Source organism: Rhinopithecus roxellana, chromosome 2 (genome assembly GCF_007565055.1).
Source record: "Rhinopithecus roxellana isolate Shanxi Qingling chromosome 2, ASM756505v1, whole genome shotgun sequence".
Lineage (NCBI taxonomy): Eukaryota > Metazoa > Chordata > Mammalia > Primates > Cercopithecidae > Rhinopithecus > Rhinopithecus roxellana.
In genome coordinates, this window is record NC_044550.1 from 59,425,974 (window position 1) to 59,442,328 (window position 16,355).

Below are 16,355 nucleotides of genomic sequence, written 5' to 3' on the forward strand. Positions count from 1 at the left end.
GTATTGGAAAACCAAGGATAGTGGAAGCTGCTCTAAATGAGCAAAAACAGCTCTGGGCTTTCCCGTAGTCATACACCAGAATGTACCCACTGTATATTACAAAGAGTAACACTGGTTCATCAGATAAGAAAGACCTTTTTCTGCTGTCTTTGATAAACTGTGCTAGGGAGCTTAATGAATGCATAGTGTCCTTGACAACAATTTTACAAACAAAATGACAGCTTTTTCACATGTAGTTTTTTCTTACATTGAGTTTCAATAAAAGAGTAGTACATGTTTTGTTCAAGTTTACTTTCTCAAGACTACATAAAGAAATGAATTCCCCTTTGTTAAAGTATCATTTGAGGTGACATTTATGATCATATTATCAATTTTATAACAAAGATTTATGCACTGAGGTTTTATAAGTTAATAACCAAAAACTGTTCTGGATTTGGTATCCTCATTTTAGAAGAGGAATTCCGGGACAGTGGATGAACAGGAAGGTGGAAGGATCATCACACACCTTTAGCCTTGAGTTGTGCTTGGGTGGCACTTTCTCACCGAGAAAGGCCAGGTCTGTGGATGGAGTGGGCACTGCAGAGGGAGGTCTCTTGCAATGGTATGGGCCTTGAGACCCAAAGATCCACTGATGCTGCCTCCTTCTCTGATGCCCTCCTTGAATCCCTCCCTGATCTGCAGTGCCCAGAGATGAGGGCATTGCTGCCAGTAGCCACTGTTAAACCATATGTGTAGGGTTGGTAAGGAACAGGGGAGCAGAGAGCGAGGAAAGTGATTCCTTTAGCATAGTAAAATTTAGCTGACTGTTACTTAGAAAGTACAGAAAGACTGTCTCTTAGAGAAGAGATAGTACTTGGCAGGTTGATGCCAACCTCTCAGGGCTCTTCTACTTAAGGGAGGATATGTTTTAATTCCATTCCCACCCCGCTTCCTGAACAAGATATACTATGGTCTTGAGATAGTGAGGTTGAAGACTAAGTCTTTCTAGTTAGCGCCAGGTGGGGGTCATTACCTTCCTGCGACCTTAATGTGACTTGACTTTATTCTGTTGCGCATTTCTGATGTCTATACAAATCTCAGCTGCTGCCAGAAGCTGACCAACTCTGTAGATCTTTATTTCTTTTCAATATTGTTATCACTAGTGTTTGGCCTCAGAAGAGATGATGCATGGCATGGAATTTAAAAAGCCAAAATCCAGATGGGGAAATAACTACTCATTTCTGGGAATAATAAAATTTGGTACACCCTAACATATTTAAAAAATAGTTTTCTGTACTCTAGTTCACATTTCAGCTTTTAAAATTTCAATTCCAATTTTGCTATTTATGCGCCTATCCACCCACCCATCCAATTCACCCATTTATTCATCCATCAAATGTGATGCAATGTCTCATCACATTTCCACTACAGCCCTTAATGTGGAAAATACAGAACATAAAGAGTGGAATGTTTTCTGGCATTTAATTTTCTAACCAGAATAGTAATATAGGCACAGAGGAGAAAAGAGACCATAAATCATTTTGAAATAGATGGTTAGGGAAAACAGAAAATTTTCTGCTGGAACTATACAAAAATACTGAAAGTTTTCATTGAAGAATATATCCCCAGAAACATTCAAGATAATCTCTTATAACCTTTTTGTTTTAAAGGATATGGATTACTGATCATCCTCTTCAAATCAACCTTCTCTTTGCAGTAAGGGCAAGTCTGCTTTTTCCCAACGATACACCAACCTCGGATGCAGAATTCATGAAAGCTGAAGCATCTTGTTAGGGAGGCTTCTAGATATGAAAAGGCAATGTCTGGTTCATGATGGTATGAAATGGTCCCATCTTCGGGGTCCAGTGGTGGAGTCAAGACTTGATGAGGCACATCACTTTTTTCGGGAGGTTCTTTAAGGGACCTGACAATGACAGTGAGCTTGGAGTCACAGCTGCATTCGCTTTATGACCCTGAGGAATTTACTTAGCTTCTTGGCCTTCTTGCCTCACTTGATTCTGGGAAGAATTAGATTAGATAAAGAATGTGAGTCCTTTTTTTTTTTCCCTTTACAGTGATGTCTTCCGTAAGTGTATTGTTATATTTCCCCACCTGTTATTGTGCATTTCTCATGCATTTACTGAAGCATTTCTCCGTTCTACTTTTTGTGCATTATTCATTAGCTTCATGTAATCAGACTTGTCTTAGACAGTTAGACAAGTTAAAAGTATTTGTGGTCATAAAGTTACAAATATTTCTATTAACTTCATAATTTTTTTCTTGACTTTTAAAAGTACTAATAAGGAGCCAATTATTTTTAATAGGATATATACCTACTAAACTTAACTTCTCAAACTCTAGGCATTTACAGATCCATTTGTATACATCTCCTGGTCCAGAAAGTCTGACCCTTTGTCCCCAAACTTGAGAGTGACCCCAAGTGTTCTCACAGCACCAGGGACTTACTCTAGTGTGGCACAACTTTTGGTACTTACATGTTTCTCCTAGACCATGTGTTACCTGTAGGACTATGTCTCATTCATTTCAGTGTCCTCAGCACCTTAAGCCATGCCTAAGAAATATTTACTGAATGAACATTTCAATGACTCCTTCAAAACTGATTATTTTTGGAAATATATATTTCCATGTTCCCTGATACTATGGATTTGGGCAAAATGAACTATAATGAAATCCATCCTATTGATTTGTTTATTTCTACAATCGCTGCTCCCAATGTGACTTTCTGGGCCAAGATCACATCATCTGACTGGCCTGCTACACACCCAGGTGAACAGCAACGATGTAGAAGTTCCCTCCCTAACAAATGGAGGAGCTTGGAGGTGTAGCAAGTCAAGGCCATGTATATAACTCCTCAGTATTAAATTTCAGTGTAACCAGGAGTTTCCATTATTTTGTTCTTGGGATTGGGGTCATTTTTGCAATATGCTTTAAAATAAAGTGGTGTATTATAACAAAGATTTTGAACCAAAACTCAAACAGCCTTTCATTCAAAAGGGCTGGAATACAGCTCCATCTTCCACAGAGGTACAGAATTCAGGAGCCATTGAGCCAGCACTGAAATGTCCACATTCTCTCTAATGTTCTTTTTCATTTTCAAAATCTCAATGCTGAAAAACCTCCACACTGGCAGAACTGCTGCAGAGCAAGACTCAGATAACCCATCCTTGTTAATATGACTCATATTTGCCCATTTCTCACTAATATGACTCATGCTAAAATGGGCCATAAATAATACTCCCTGAAAAGGAAATTTAAAGGTGACTACATTTTAGATTATATATGACCACATGTACAACAATCCCTAAGGGCTTTTAAAGGTGGAGAGAGAAAATATTTCCATTTGCAAATGGCAGAAGGGGCTCTGTTCCAACATTTGAAAAATAAATCATATTTAAAACTAGGGCCAGACTTGGAAAATTGCTACAAAGAATGAGTTTTTTGGGAAAGGTATCACCCTGAAAAAAACACTACAGAAATCCACAAAGGGGTATCTTTGTGTTTCTTCCCTTAAGATTTTAAGTCTTATGTGTTGGAGTAAAGGCTCCTATTACTTTTGAGATGCATTTGGTCCAGGTTTTACTCTCAGGATTAAATAAGTGGAAACTGTCCAGATTAAACAGAATTGAATCATAGGTACCGGACACCGAGGTATGAGTGACTAAATTAAGTGGGATTTAGGCAAAAGACAGATGGTTTAACCATCTCATAATGCCAGAGCTTTGAACTAACTGGGTACATAGTGAGGACATTATTAAATTGATACTGTAGTATAAAATAAAGATAAATGATGCGCTTTTTTGTATTTAGGAAGAATTAAAATACTGGTGATTGGCCAACCTAAGCCTAACTTTGGTATCCACAGCAAAAGTAGTATCCATACATGTTCAGGCAACACAGGTTGATTTGTTCAGGGGTCTCGATGCCAGCATTTTTCAGCACATTGAGGTTTTCCTTAATGGTTACTGGAGTCCCCATAGAATGCTGGTTTCCAAGCCCAGGCCATCTGGTTCCTATCATATGAAGAACCCTCAGCCAATGGATAGCTATTTGGGATAGAACCCACTGGTAAAGGAGCCCAATGGTCCAAGAACAAATGTCCAAATTTTGGTCCCTGCTTTTGTAATTCAAGGTATCTTGCTGCCTGTGGCTGTATCTTCTTCTAAAGACCGAAGCTGAGAAGAAGGCTTGGTTTCCCCCCTTGGCTATCCCCAAGACTACTGTTGCCACAGGTAGGTTCCTAGGATTATTTCTAGGCAAAGCACTCTTTGTATTTCTTGGTCTGCTAAGATGCAGACCTGGGGCTCCACTTGGATAGTCTTAAGATCCCCCCTGCACCTGATATTTCACTCTTTTTCTCACCTCCAAACCCCTTCTTTCCCTGATCTTTCTTGGCTATCTGCTTGCTTATGACTTCAACCAATTTCCCCTGCTAGCACCCTGCTCAGATACTGCCTTTCTGTCTATGTGGCATTAAGAGTCCTCTTTAAAAAGGAAATTACTGGAGGAGGAAGAGGTTCACCTTAATTGGCAGTTCATTATTCAGCAGGGACAAACAGAAAGACCCAAAAAGAAAGACCGGGCTGGAGGATAAAGGATTGGGGTTTGGGCATGGAAGGTAAGCAAGATGGAAGAGATGGGGACAGGAGGAAGAGAAGGAGGAAAGAAGGAGGCTTGATGAAGGCCAAACGATTTCCTTTGAAAAGGATACACATGATTACAGGAAAGCTGGTAGGTGTTCTCAATGAGCCCTTCTTCATCAAGCTCTACAATGATCTTCTGCCCACAGACTGCACAGATATTGTCTGATAAGCTCCTTGTAGGCAACCCGCTGACACTGTAGAACTATCGGAGGAAATGGACAGAGCACAGTCGGAAAGGAGAGCACATGCCATTCTCTGAATGCAGGAATCCCACTGCCAGGCACTGGGACAGGCAGCCCTGGGCACATAGAATCTCCCCTGTGGCCAGGCATGGTGGCCCATGCCTGTAATCCCAGCACTTTGGGAGGCTGAGGAAGGTAGATCACAAGGTCAGGAGTTCGAGACCAGCCTGGCCAACATGGTGAAACCCTGTCTCTACTAAAAATACAAAAAAATTAGCCAGGTGCGGTGGTGGGCACCTGTAATCCCAGCTACTGGGGAGGCTGAGTCAGGAGAATTGGTTGAACCCGGGAGGCGGAGGTTGCAGTAAGCTGAGATTGCACCACTGCACTCTAGCCTGGGTGGCAGAGCAAGACTCCGTCTCAAAAAAAAAAAAAAAGAATCTCCACTGCTTCTAAGATGGTTTAGAATGTGAAACACCGTTTCCTGTAAGAAGAATGCTACAGATGGGTTAAGGTTTCCAGGCAAAAACCTATTGAATTCCAAATGGACCCAAAGCACATGGCCAATTATAACCTCTCATCTGACCTCCACATTGAGGAATCCTTTCACAGGAATCCTTTTTATCCAGGGCTGGAGTTAAGAGGAAGCTTCAGAGGAAGCCTTTGAGTTTAATCCATAGATTGGCCCTTCCCTTTATTGTCCTGGAGATTCTGACTCAGATCTCTGGAGTAAACCTAGGCATCTCTCTGTCATTTAAATCCCCATGTTTTTATTGGGTGCACGCTGAGTAATCACCATTGGAAGGCAATGCATTTAGAACTTCACCTTGGGATATCTGCATCTTCCCGTACTGTGGATAAGGAGTGGTTCTCAACATTGGCAGCATATTAGAATCCCTAAGAAGCTTTTTTTTTTTCAAAGAAAATTATTTTATAATAGTTTTAGATTTAAAGAAAAGACACAAAAACAGTACAGAGATTGGCTATATACCACATACCTAGTTTCCCTATATTATTATTAGATTGATTTTAAGGAATTGGCCCACACATTTGTGGGCAAGTCAGAAATTTGCAGGGCAGGTTGGCAGGCCAGCAGGTTGGAAACTCTGGCAAGACTGATGTTGCAGTCTTGAGGCAGAATTCCTTTTTCTCTAGGAAGCCTCAGTTTTTGCTTTTAAGGCCTTTTACTGATTGGCTGAGGTCTATGTAGAATATTTAGGGTAATCTTCACGTAAAGTCAATTGATTACAGATATTAATCATATCTGCAAAATATCTTTGCATCAACATCTAGACTAGTGATTTTACCAAACAAATGGTATCATAGCGTAGGCAAATTGACTCTAAAATTTAATCATCACAACCTCTTTAAGGGAGGAGAATTTATATAAATTATGTGGAATTCTTCTGCACAGATTTGACTATCTCTTCCACTTATTTATTTATTCAGTCATTTATTGATATCATGTGGACTCATGGATATTTATTTTATACTTTGGGTTATAATCCAGTACGACTACTATTACTATTTTGTTGCTCAAATTCCAGCTTTGGCCATTGGGAGCTCTTTCAGTTGGCCCCTGTGTCTCTTTGATATATCCCCAATCACTGTGGAGTTCTTTCGTTTTGTTTTTAGCATTTTCTTGCTTTTGGTCACTATGAGACACTCCAGGCTTATAGTGTATTCTTCGCTCAGACCTATAATCAGCCATTTCTTCAAAGAGCCCCAGTTCCTTTTATTGTAGAATGATGTTAGAAAACAAGATCTGGACACTATGTATGTTCATTGTTGCTGGGGTGTCATTGCCCCTAGGACCTCTTAGCTGACAGAGCAAGGAATTCATCTGTACTTACTAACACACATACACACACACACACACAGATACACACACACACACATATCTGTAAATATTTCTATATGTATCCATGTATATCTATATTAAGCTAAACAATTACAGTTACAGAATACATGTGTGGTGGTATCAAAATTGTTAACCCATAGCCTTGTCAGCAACAACTTTATCAACTAGAGTATAGTGCTTATGACACAGTTTCTTTTGTTTTTAGTCTTATGATCTCCATTCATTTCAAAGTTACTTAGGTCAGCACCTTTTTTCCCACCCCTTTCAATGAGGTTATTTCACACATTTTTAATATGGTTAGATTCTTTTGGCATGATCTGAATTCTATCCTTGGATTCTCTGACTTCCTAAATTATTTTTTAAATTTTCATAAATTTAAGGTTCACACTTTCTATGGATTTTGACAAACGTATAGTTGTTATGTATCCACCATTATCGTATCACACGGAAGAGTTTCACCACTCTAAATTTCCTGTGCTTCACCTATTCAACCATGCTCCTTCCCTAAAGCCTTGGCAACCACGGATCTGTTCAGCAACTCTATAGTTGCGCCTTTTCTAAAATGTCATATAGGATGCAGTCATACAGGATGCAGTCACACAGGACGGAGCCTTTTCAGACTGGCTTCTCTCACTCAGCAACATGCGTTTAAGATTCACCCCATGGTTTGGATGGCTTAATAGCTCATTCCTTTTCCTAAGGATTTTTTTTTTTTTGGAAGCAGATGTACTGGTTCTACTCCCAGAGATTCTGACTTACTTGCTCTGGTGTGGGGCTTAGGCACTAATATGGGAATGGAGATTGTATCTCCTTATCTCAGTCACAAGAACATGTGCAAGTGTCTGTGGACACACAAGCACGCGCGTGCGCACACACACACACACACACAATCCCTCATTAATCCAAGTCACTGGTGGCTGTACCCATGGCTTGAGGCAGTGGTTTTTGTAGATTTGGTAGCTGGAATAAACAGACAGGATGACAAGATGTTAAGAAATGGTCGGGTTGGATCAGGTGAGAAGTTTCCCAAAAGCTGGTGCTTACAGACTTGGTTGTCTTGCCAGGTAAAGTCTCTTCTTCCTGGTCCACTTGAGAACAGCCACATATAATTCTAATCTTCCTTTTCTGTCCATAAACACAAGAGGCTTTGGGAATTTTCCAAGAGTATAACTTCTGTTTTTTGTTGGAGAAACTGGGAATAAAAATGCTCCTTCCTGTACTCACATTAAACCTTATAAGAAAGGCAGTTGTATTGTTCCAGCATTTCACCACAGAATTTGGGTTGCAGGCTTTAGGAAAAGAGTAAGATAGAGCCTATGGTGGAGGGGAAGGACAAATGCCGTGGGGAGGAAGTCAAGGTCATAGCCACTTAGGTCCTGCTCCAGAAATGGAGGGAACACTCCAAAAGTTCACCCTCTTTTTTCTTTTTTTAAAAAAATTTAATTTAATTTAAAGTTCCAGGATACATGTGCAGGTTTGTTGCATAGGCAAATGTGTGCCATGGTGGTTTGCTGTACCTATCAACCCATCAGCTAGGTATTAAGACCCACATGCCTTAGCTGTTTTTCCTGATGCTCTCCCTCCCGCTCCCCTGACAGGCCTCAGTGTGTGTTGTTCCCCTCCCTGTGTCCATCTGTTCTCATTGTTCAGCTCCCATGTACACGTGAGAACAGGCAGTGTTCGGTTTTCTGGTCCCGTGTTAGTTTTCTGAGGATAATGGCTTCTAGCTCCATCCATGTCCTTGCAAAGGGCATGATCACATTCCTTTTTATGGCTGCATAGTATTCCATGGTGTATATGTACCACACTTTCTTTATCCAGTCTATCATTGATGGGCATTTGGGTTGTTTCTATGTCTTTGCTTTACACTCATTTTCTACTTCACATCTGGCTGTGTACCAGGAGACACACATAGAGGACAGAGATGTGGAATTCTTGAAACTACTAAGTCATCCCTAGAGCTCTTAGTTTGTAAGTTTTTAGGAGATATGCATGAGTCAGACACAGATAAATGCCCTTGATACATCTGAATCAGGAATACATCTAACTAGAAAGTATGTCCATTCTGAATTTTAATCTTAAAAGAGTTCAAAAAAAGAAAAGAAAAACAACTGTTAGGGATTAAAAAATTCTAGGTAATAGTATAGAGTCAGAATACATCTAGCACACTTTTTATATCTTGTACTTCTATGCTATATAATGTAACTGGTATTTATGATAAGTATTACCCAGAGGCACTGTTGATTCTGAACTGTTTTATGCAGCATCAAATATAGTTTTTATTTGCGTTAGACAGTGTTTCAGACAAAACTAAAAGGTTTTAGTTATTGTTAGTGTTTTACTAATCCTTAAATGTTGGCAATTGGAGTGTGCTAGATACAATAACACAAATAATTTGCATATTTTATTTTAAAAGATGCCTTATTCCACAAGTATCCTATATACATAAGACATGTATTTTCCAATTAATTAACAGAGACAATGTTTTGATGCAAGGAGAATTCAGGGAACAACTGGGCTAAGTGAACCAAAATAGTTCCAAAGGAAACGTTAATCAGTATATGGAGAAAGACATATTTATTTCTGAAAATGGATGCAGACATGTAAGATGAGACCCTTTCTCCATGTGTCATAAATGGTTTCAGAAAATGAAAGCAACACTTACCCCTATAGTGGAAGCCATGTAGTCTGAGCAGATCTCGGCAAAGTCTGTCCCCATTACTCCATAGTAGAGGCCGTAGAACAAAGACACAATGCCAAAATCCATGGAATCTCTAGCTTTGATTCTGTTGAACACAACAGTATAAGGAAATAAGAATGTGGCATATTTCAAAACAGCTGGAGTTTGGAAAATATTTCCTGTTGACAGTATCTAAGAGAACCTTGTGAGTATTTTTTTTTTCATTTTTTTGTTTGATTTTTCTTTTTTTAAATGAAATAATTTAAAATTCTCTAAATGTCCCTCAAATTGTAGCACTCAGTGCCAACTGGACAAAGGAATTCTTGAGACAGCCTTCAAGTGCTTCTTAGGACTGCAGTGCCTAGGCAAGCTGACTCTGACCAGTGGTTTCAGGCTCAGCTACAGGTAGGCCTCAGCAGCTTGTAACCGTTTCCATCTCCAGGTCACACCCCAGGTAACTCCAATGGGTAGATAACATTAAAAACCACTAGAGCAATAGTTCTCAGCCCTAAACATAGATTAGAATCACCCAGGAAAATTTAAAAGCGCATTGACACATGGGCCCACCACCAAGGACTGGAGTTTAGTTGATCTGCGTTGGGGTCTGGACAGCAGTATTTTTGAAGAGCTTGTCAGTGATTGATTCTTTAATACAGCAAGGATTGAGTATGTCTGCTGTATAACTTAAATTTTTGTAAAATGCTTTCCAATGATCTTTCCTAACAAGTGCTTGAGATAGATATTATCACCCCCACTTTGCATGTGAAAACATGAAGACTTAGAAAACATTATTTGCTTGACACAACAATTGGTACATCACAAAACCACAAATCAAGCTCATATCTTGAAGCCCTTGATTACCATGCCGGAGTTGCTATGTATTAACTGAAAGAAACTTTTTGCAAGTTAAATCATATTTCAATTGTACCAGGATTCTTTGTGATCATCCCCCCACCCAGTTTTTTTTTTTTTCTTAAGGGAAAGATCTCTTTTAAAAGTGAATAATTTGCCCTAAATTTATTTATGAATGTAAATAATTGCACATTTGTTTTGCTCTATCTATAAAATAATCTCAAATACCAGCAGTGAGCCTTGGTGGTTCTGATTGATTCAGGGAAGGGAGGAAAGTGTGGACAAGAGTTGGGTCGTCTGTCTCTAAAACCTATTTCTGTTTTCTGTTCATTGCAAGAAGAAATGGTGAAGGCAGACAGCTTTGTAGATTTAGAAGGTACAGATTTTGGGGTGATATGAACTGAGGCTTCCAACACATGTGGTAGCTTCATCCTTTCAGGATTTGTCTGGGTATATCTGAGAATTAGGACAGCGGGGGAAATGAAGAGTATCTTCCCTCCATGTCCAGGGAAATATGTATTTATAATTTTATTGATAAAAAGTACAGTAACACACTTGTGGCCCTAGGAAAAAAGGTTAATACAATGATAATCATCAAGTAGTGAAAACAAAATAGTTACTTTTCTGAAGGGTTAAGTTTTTGGTATGCCTTACTGTAGGAAAATTCATGAATGAGGATCTTGAAATCTTATGAGGTAATAGTCTTGGAACAGCTATCGTTCCTAGTGATTTCAAAAAAATTCTTATGAGTATTTTTATGTTCACTAAAATAAACCAGTATAGAGAGTATGTTAAAAAAGATATTACAGTGTCTTTCTATATCCTAGCCTAGGAATAATAGATCTGTACAATTACTTTCTACCCCTTTCCTGCTAGAAAATGTTAGATGCTCCCACTCTGAAAGTTTTATGAAATGCTTATAAAATCAGATTGCTACACTGCCCTAGGAAGGGCCCTTTCACCCAGGGCTGACTCTCCCTCCAACTGCCTTCCTATTTTCTGAGTAAAGGGTTGATGATCTCTCCTTTTCAATTTCTGTTATGGTCCCAGAAGTTTAGAGTAATTTTGATGTGAGAGCTATTCTGGGGGATTTGTATTTGAGCTGCTTTCCATAGGTATGCTTTGCATACCATAGTGTGGTATGTCTTCAATTCCCTTTCCAGGACACAGGCTAGTTACTCAGCCTCAGTTGTACCCCTGAGAATACCATCCACAGCATGTCTCAGCAACCACCTTAAGTGGGAGCACAGCTCTTAGTCAAAGATGTGGTTATCCCAACTTCCTTTATCTCTCCCTAGACTTTCTTGCTCTTTTATACCTTTACTTCTCTTTCAATTTCTTTTTTAAAACTCCCCATCTATTAAACAATAGATATTGACATGTTTTTTATCCTTCAAATCTTTTTTATTTGTTTATTTGGTTTCCCAGCTTATATTTTTTTGCAATTAAAATTATTTTTGAGACGAGGTCTGGCCATGTTGCCCAGGCTGGTCTTGAACTCCTGGCCTCAAGCAATCCTCCCACCTCTGCCTCCCAAGTAGCTGGGATTACAGGCATGAGCCACGGCGCCCAGCGTCTTGCAATTTCTAAGCATTCACTTTCCTCCTTTTCCAAGTATCCCCAACACAAGGCATTTCATGACTATCAGAAACCAAATTCAAGAGAGCAGTACTGTCCAATGGAAATACAGTCACAAATATAATTTTAAATTTTCTGGTAGGTGCATTTAATATGTCAAACAACAACAACAACAACAACAAAGGTGAAATTAATCTCACTGATACATTTAAATTCTATCATTTCAAAATGTAATTGATATAAAAATGTTTTTTAAGTAAGTCTTTGAAATTCAGTATGTATTTTACACTTAGAGTACATCTTATTTCATATTTTAAGTGTTCATTAGTCACATGAGCTAGTGGCTACTATATTGGACAACATAATTCTAGAGGTTTTAGATAAGAAGATATATATAAAAGGAGATCTAGGTACTTGAGAATTTTGTAGAAGAGAAATTAGTTTAGTAAGAATTACTCTAGCACAATTGTAGGTCCACTGTTAATAGTAATCTTTTAAATTTGCAGACTAAATATAAATTCTCCTTAAAGCTCCTAATTTTAAAAAATTATTTTGTAGGGTGCTTCTTTCTTCCCTTTCTATTGGTTTTCCCCAGACAAGACTATGTGTGGATATGTACTATAAAACATGTGTGCATGGAAAATTGTAGGGCCAGATGCTTCCAGATTAAGAGAACATGACCAGGTGAGTGTGCCAAGCAAGTGCTTGGAGATATTAATGTTTTAATTGGAGATACTTACTTGAAAAACAGATTGAATCCACACATTGTAAACATGATCGCCAAGTAACCCACAACACCAAATGCATAGCTGAGTTTGTAGATCAAAAGAAACCATTTGTAGACCAACCTGTGGAGTGAAAAATGGGGAGAAACATAGAATGTGGTAATATTAGAAAATATTTTGTCTTTTTCAAAGACTTATAAATCAGTTTTTAGTTTCTAAAATTATATTTATAACACACAGAACAGATATGTATAGCAATAAGCATTATATGAATAGAACTATCATGCTTATGTGTTTCTGTGTATATGCATATGTGAATTCTTTTTAAATTTGTCTACATCCCTCAGATGTTTCACTTAAAAATAGCCTTCAGGAATGGTTACTCTTCCTGGGACCCTGCCTCCCCACACCACCCCCTTCTCATTTGGTCCTAGGGTTAAGCTTGAGTGATTTCAGCAGGAGTGCCTTGGAGGTGAACAAAAAGTGGGATGAGAAGTCAAAGGGAAGTCCAGACCTTCTTCCACAGGAGTTTTTCTTCCCTCTTGTTCCGTTGCCCCTTTTCCCCCAGCCCCAGTGCAGATATCACCAGTAGTGGGCCCAGCCCTCATCCCATTTCCCCTCCATCCAAAGAGCCCTCCCCTAGCCCGGGGGATGAAATGACGAGTGCCCCAGGCTACTTCCTTCTGCTGTGTGGAAGGGTCCTGTGTGTACCCCAGCACCCTCTGTGACCTTCTAAGGCCTTTCCTTGTTCCCAAAGGGTCTAAGTGGAGAAGGAAAAGGAATGAGGATGGAGGGTGATTCGAGAGAATATAGAAGGAAGCCCTCCCCTCTGCTGGTTTCCTTCTTCGCTGGCAGTAAAGGCCCTTAGAAAAAAACTACAAGAAGGACCACGTGACAGCTTCATGTCTAGGAAGACGGGGGAAGAGGTTGGGAGCCCAGTTCCATTCTTGGAGGGCCACAGCAGAGGGGCTATGCCCATTGGTACAAGAGGCGGTGGATGGAAAAGCTGGGGGCTTATCTTTGTTGCTCAAAGAAAATGAAGAGGTGGCTGGAATGCTGCTTACAAGGGTGTGCAATGGCAGAAGGCCCTGTTTGCCTCACAACCCTGTCCCTGCACATCCTCTTGGAGTCTCTTTCCTGCCTTTCACCCCAAACTGCATTCAGAATCTCGTTCCAGAGATTTAGCCCCACCCTCTCACCCCCAAGCCCTGAGCCCTGTCTCTGACTCTCTCACCTTCCCCAGCTCATTCCCTGTTGGAGCCACTGTACCAAATGCTTAATATCTATGATATTACTAGCGTAAGATTTCAATATGATTTTAATAGGTGCTCTGTTTCACTGAGTTCCAGTCAGAAGGGACCTTCTAAACATTATGGTTTAAATGGGTTATGGGCTAGCCCATAAAATGAGTTGTCATATACATCACTTCTATGGTGAAATGCCTTCTGCACTTCAAGCAACTGATATTCAAGGACAGTCTTTGCTGCCACCTCCTCCACCAGGTGTGATCCTGCCCCGGGGGGAGTAGGCAGGGGTGAGCTACGTGGGGGAGCGGGCAGGGGTGAGCCACATGGGGGAGCAGGCAGGGGTGAGCTACGTGGGGGAGCGGGCAAGGGTGAACTACACGGGGGCGTGGGCAGGGGTGAGCTACGTGGGGGAGTGGGCAGGGGTGAGCTATGTGGAGACAGAAACTTGCATGGGCTGCAGAAGCTTGCTGAAATTACTGTGAGGCTGTGTGGCCTCAAAAGGAAGCCAGAGAAGGCTTTTGGGGTTTTTCTGCCACAGTGACTCTCGAGCCATGGGTTCTTTTCATCTGTCAGTACTGAGCAGCTTAGATCATTGCTCAGGGCAGCCAGATCAAGGCAGAAGTTTATGTTGCTAAAAGTGGTGATGATGGAGAAACAGGCAAGCTCTGAGAAGGTCCCCTCTACTGGGCCCCCAACACCTGCCAATACCAGAATATGGTTCCTTGAACTCCACACACACTGGTGACCCATCTCCCTGCCTTAAGGGGCCCCTCTCAAACTTCTGCCAGCATTAGAGATGTTCTAGGACTAATAACCTTTAAACGGCAGGGTTTCTCTGTGCAAAGCGGTTTGCTGAGTTAATGAAGTCATAGCATGCTTTTGGGAGCAGGAGCTTTGCAGCCAAGTAGTTCTTTGGTCTGAATCCAGGGCTTTGCTGCTTACTGCCCATGGGACTTTGGTCAATTTACTTGACATTCCTTCCTATGATTGTCTAATTTATAACGTGAGGATGATAACACTAGCTCCTAAAGTTGTTGTGAAGATTGTGTGAGCTAACATATTGATGTTTATTGACTTGGCACACTAAATGCTCAATATGTCATATCACTGTTATGGATGTGTTCAGTTTTCCAAATCTCAAGCCCCCCTTCTCCTGCCATTTTCATACTTATTCGGGGAACCTATTTTCAGGAACAGTAGAATCCAGAACTTCCTTGCTACCCAGACTTACACTGTAAGGCAGATAAGCCAGATAGGAGATTGTGTAACTGCTTCAGAGCAGCCTCCAAAAGGAAAGCTTGGTCTTGGGTTGGATTTGATGTGATCAAGCCCAGCTCTTTGTGGCTAGTGTGTTTGTGTGTGCAGCTCTTTGTGGCTAGTGTGTGTGTGTGTTTTTGAGGTGGAGTCTTGCTCTGTTGCCCAGGCTGGAGGGCAATGGCATGATCCTGGCTCACTGCAGCCTCTGCCTCTGGGTTCAAGTGATTCTCCTGCCTCAGCCTCCTGAGTAGCTGGGATTACAAGCACCTGCCACCACACCTGGCTAATTTTTGTATTTTTAGTCGAGACAGGACTTCACCATGTTGGCCAGGCTGGTCTCAAACTCCTGACCTCAGGCGATCCACCCACCTCGGCCTCCCAAAGTGCTGGGATTACAGGCATGAGCCACCGTGTGTGTGGCTTATTTCTGACTCTGAACTTCACTGCTTGCCAGACAAGCCAACTGTAGTGAGAGGAAATTCACTTCCCCTTCTCTGGGCACCCTATCCTGAAACAAGAGCTTGATGTGCTCTCAAAGAGGAACAGTAGGCTTTGAACTGCTGGTGCTGGAGACCACTGCTCTCAGGTCTGCCTCCTATAGCAATGCTGATTTCTTCACCCAGCTCCCCTCACCTGTAATGAAGTCCTCTGCTTCCAAATGGAAGATAGTTAAAATGTGATTCACCTGAAATACAATAAGTAAGCAAAGATCCAGGACAATTCTGGGGCCTATTGCCTCTTATGTACAGGAGCTCCATCCTGACTGCTTTTCTAGAAGAGGCCCTACTTCACCTTGCTCACTGATGTCTCTTCAAATGGCAGCTGAGTTTGCTTTGTAATGTCAGTGGAGCCTCTTGACTCTCAGGCTATCCTTTAGGGCTTGGAGTTGTGCAGGCCGGAAGAAGCTGAGAGGACATGCTTTGGGCATGGGAAAGAGCGTGGACATATGCAAGCCATAAAGGGTAATAAGGCAGCATTTGGGTATTTCTTGTAATAAAGTTCCTCTGCATTGCATGAACTGAAGTGCACAAAAACACTGCCTTTAGGTAGGGTAATTCATTATACAGTGGATAGGCAAACCATTCTCACAGAAATGCAACATAGATTATATCCAGGGGATGAAAACAAGCACATTTTGATTCATCCCAAACTCAGAGCACTTTCACAAATCTTAAATAACTTAGAATATTTTCTAAGAAGGAGAAAGGTACCATACATTCACTTTACTGATTGATAAGCCAGACACTACAAGGGCTGTCCGAGACCCCAAATTGGCCAGTTTATAAGGTCTCCTACCAGCACCCCAGACCTCTTCCTTTTTACTTTAGTGGAA

General features: G+C 40.9%; 2 protein-coding genes across 3 annotated transcripts in view; one reads left to right on the top strand and one right to left on the bottom strand.

Annotated features, from left to right (window-relative positions):
* Positions 1 to 16,355, top strand: part of TLR2 (toll like receptor 2) — a 66,974-nt gene that overhangs the window by 26,749 nt on the left and 23,870 nt on the right. Inside the window, exons 3-5 of one of the 2 annotated variants that reach the window (XR_004053209.1) lie at positions 4,130 to 4,229; positions 9,658 to 9,768; positions 12,352 to 12,636. The gene's annotated coding sequence lies outside the window, so the exon portion shown is untranslated. Of the gene's footprint in view, positions 1 to 4,129; positions 4,230 to 9,657; positions 9,769 to 12,351; positions 12,637 to 16,355 lie in introns of those variants that run through there. The other variant, XR_004053210.1, reaches the window with a different exon arrangement.
* The window catches only part of RNF175 (ring finger protein 175), a 50,448-nt gene that overhangs the window by 632 nt on the left and 33,461 nt on the right, over positions 1 to 16,355 (bottom strand). Inside the window, exons 5-8 of the mRNA XM_030916635.1 lie at positions 12,534 to 12,641; positions 9,349 to 9,469; positions 4,709 to 4,842; positions 1,655 to 1,756 (exon numbers count right to left, since the gene is read on the bottom strand). Coding sequence (XP_030772495.1) covers positions 1,655 to 1,756; positions 4,709 to 4,842; positions 9,349 to 9,469; positions 12,534 to 12,641 — 465 coding nt within the window. The remainder of the gene's footprint in view (positions 1 to 1,654; positions 1,757 to 4,708; positions 4,843 to 9,348; positions 9,470 to 12,533; positions 12,642 to 16,355) is intronic.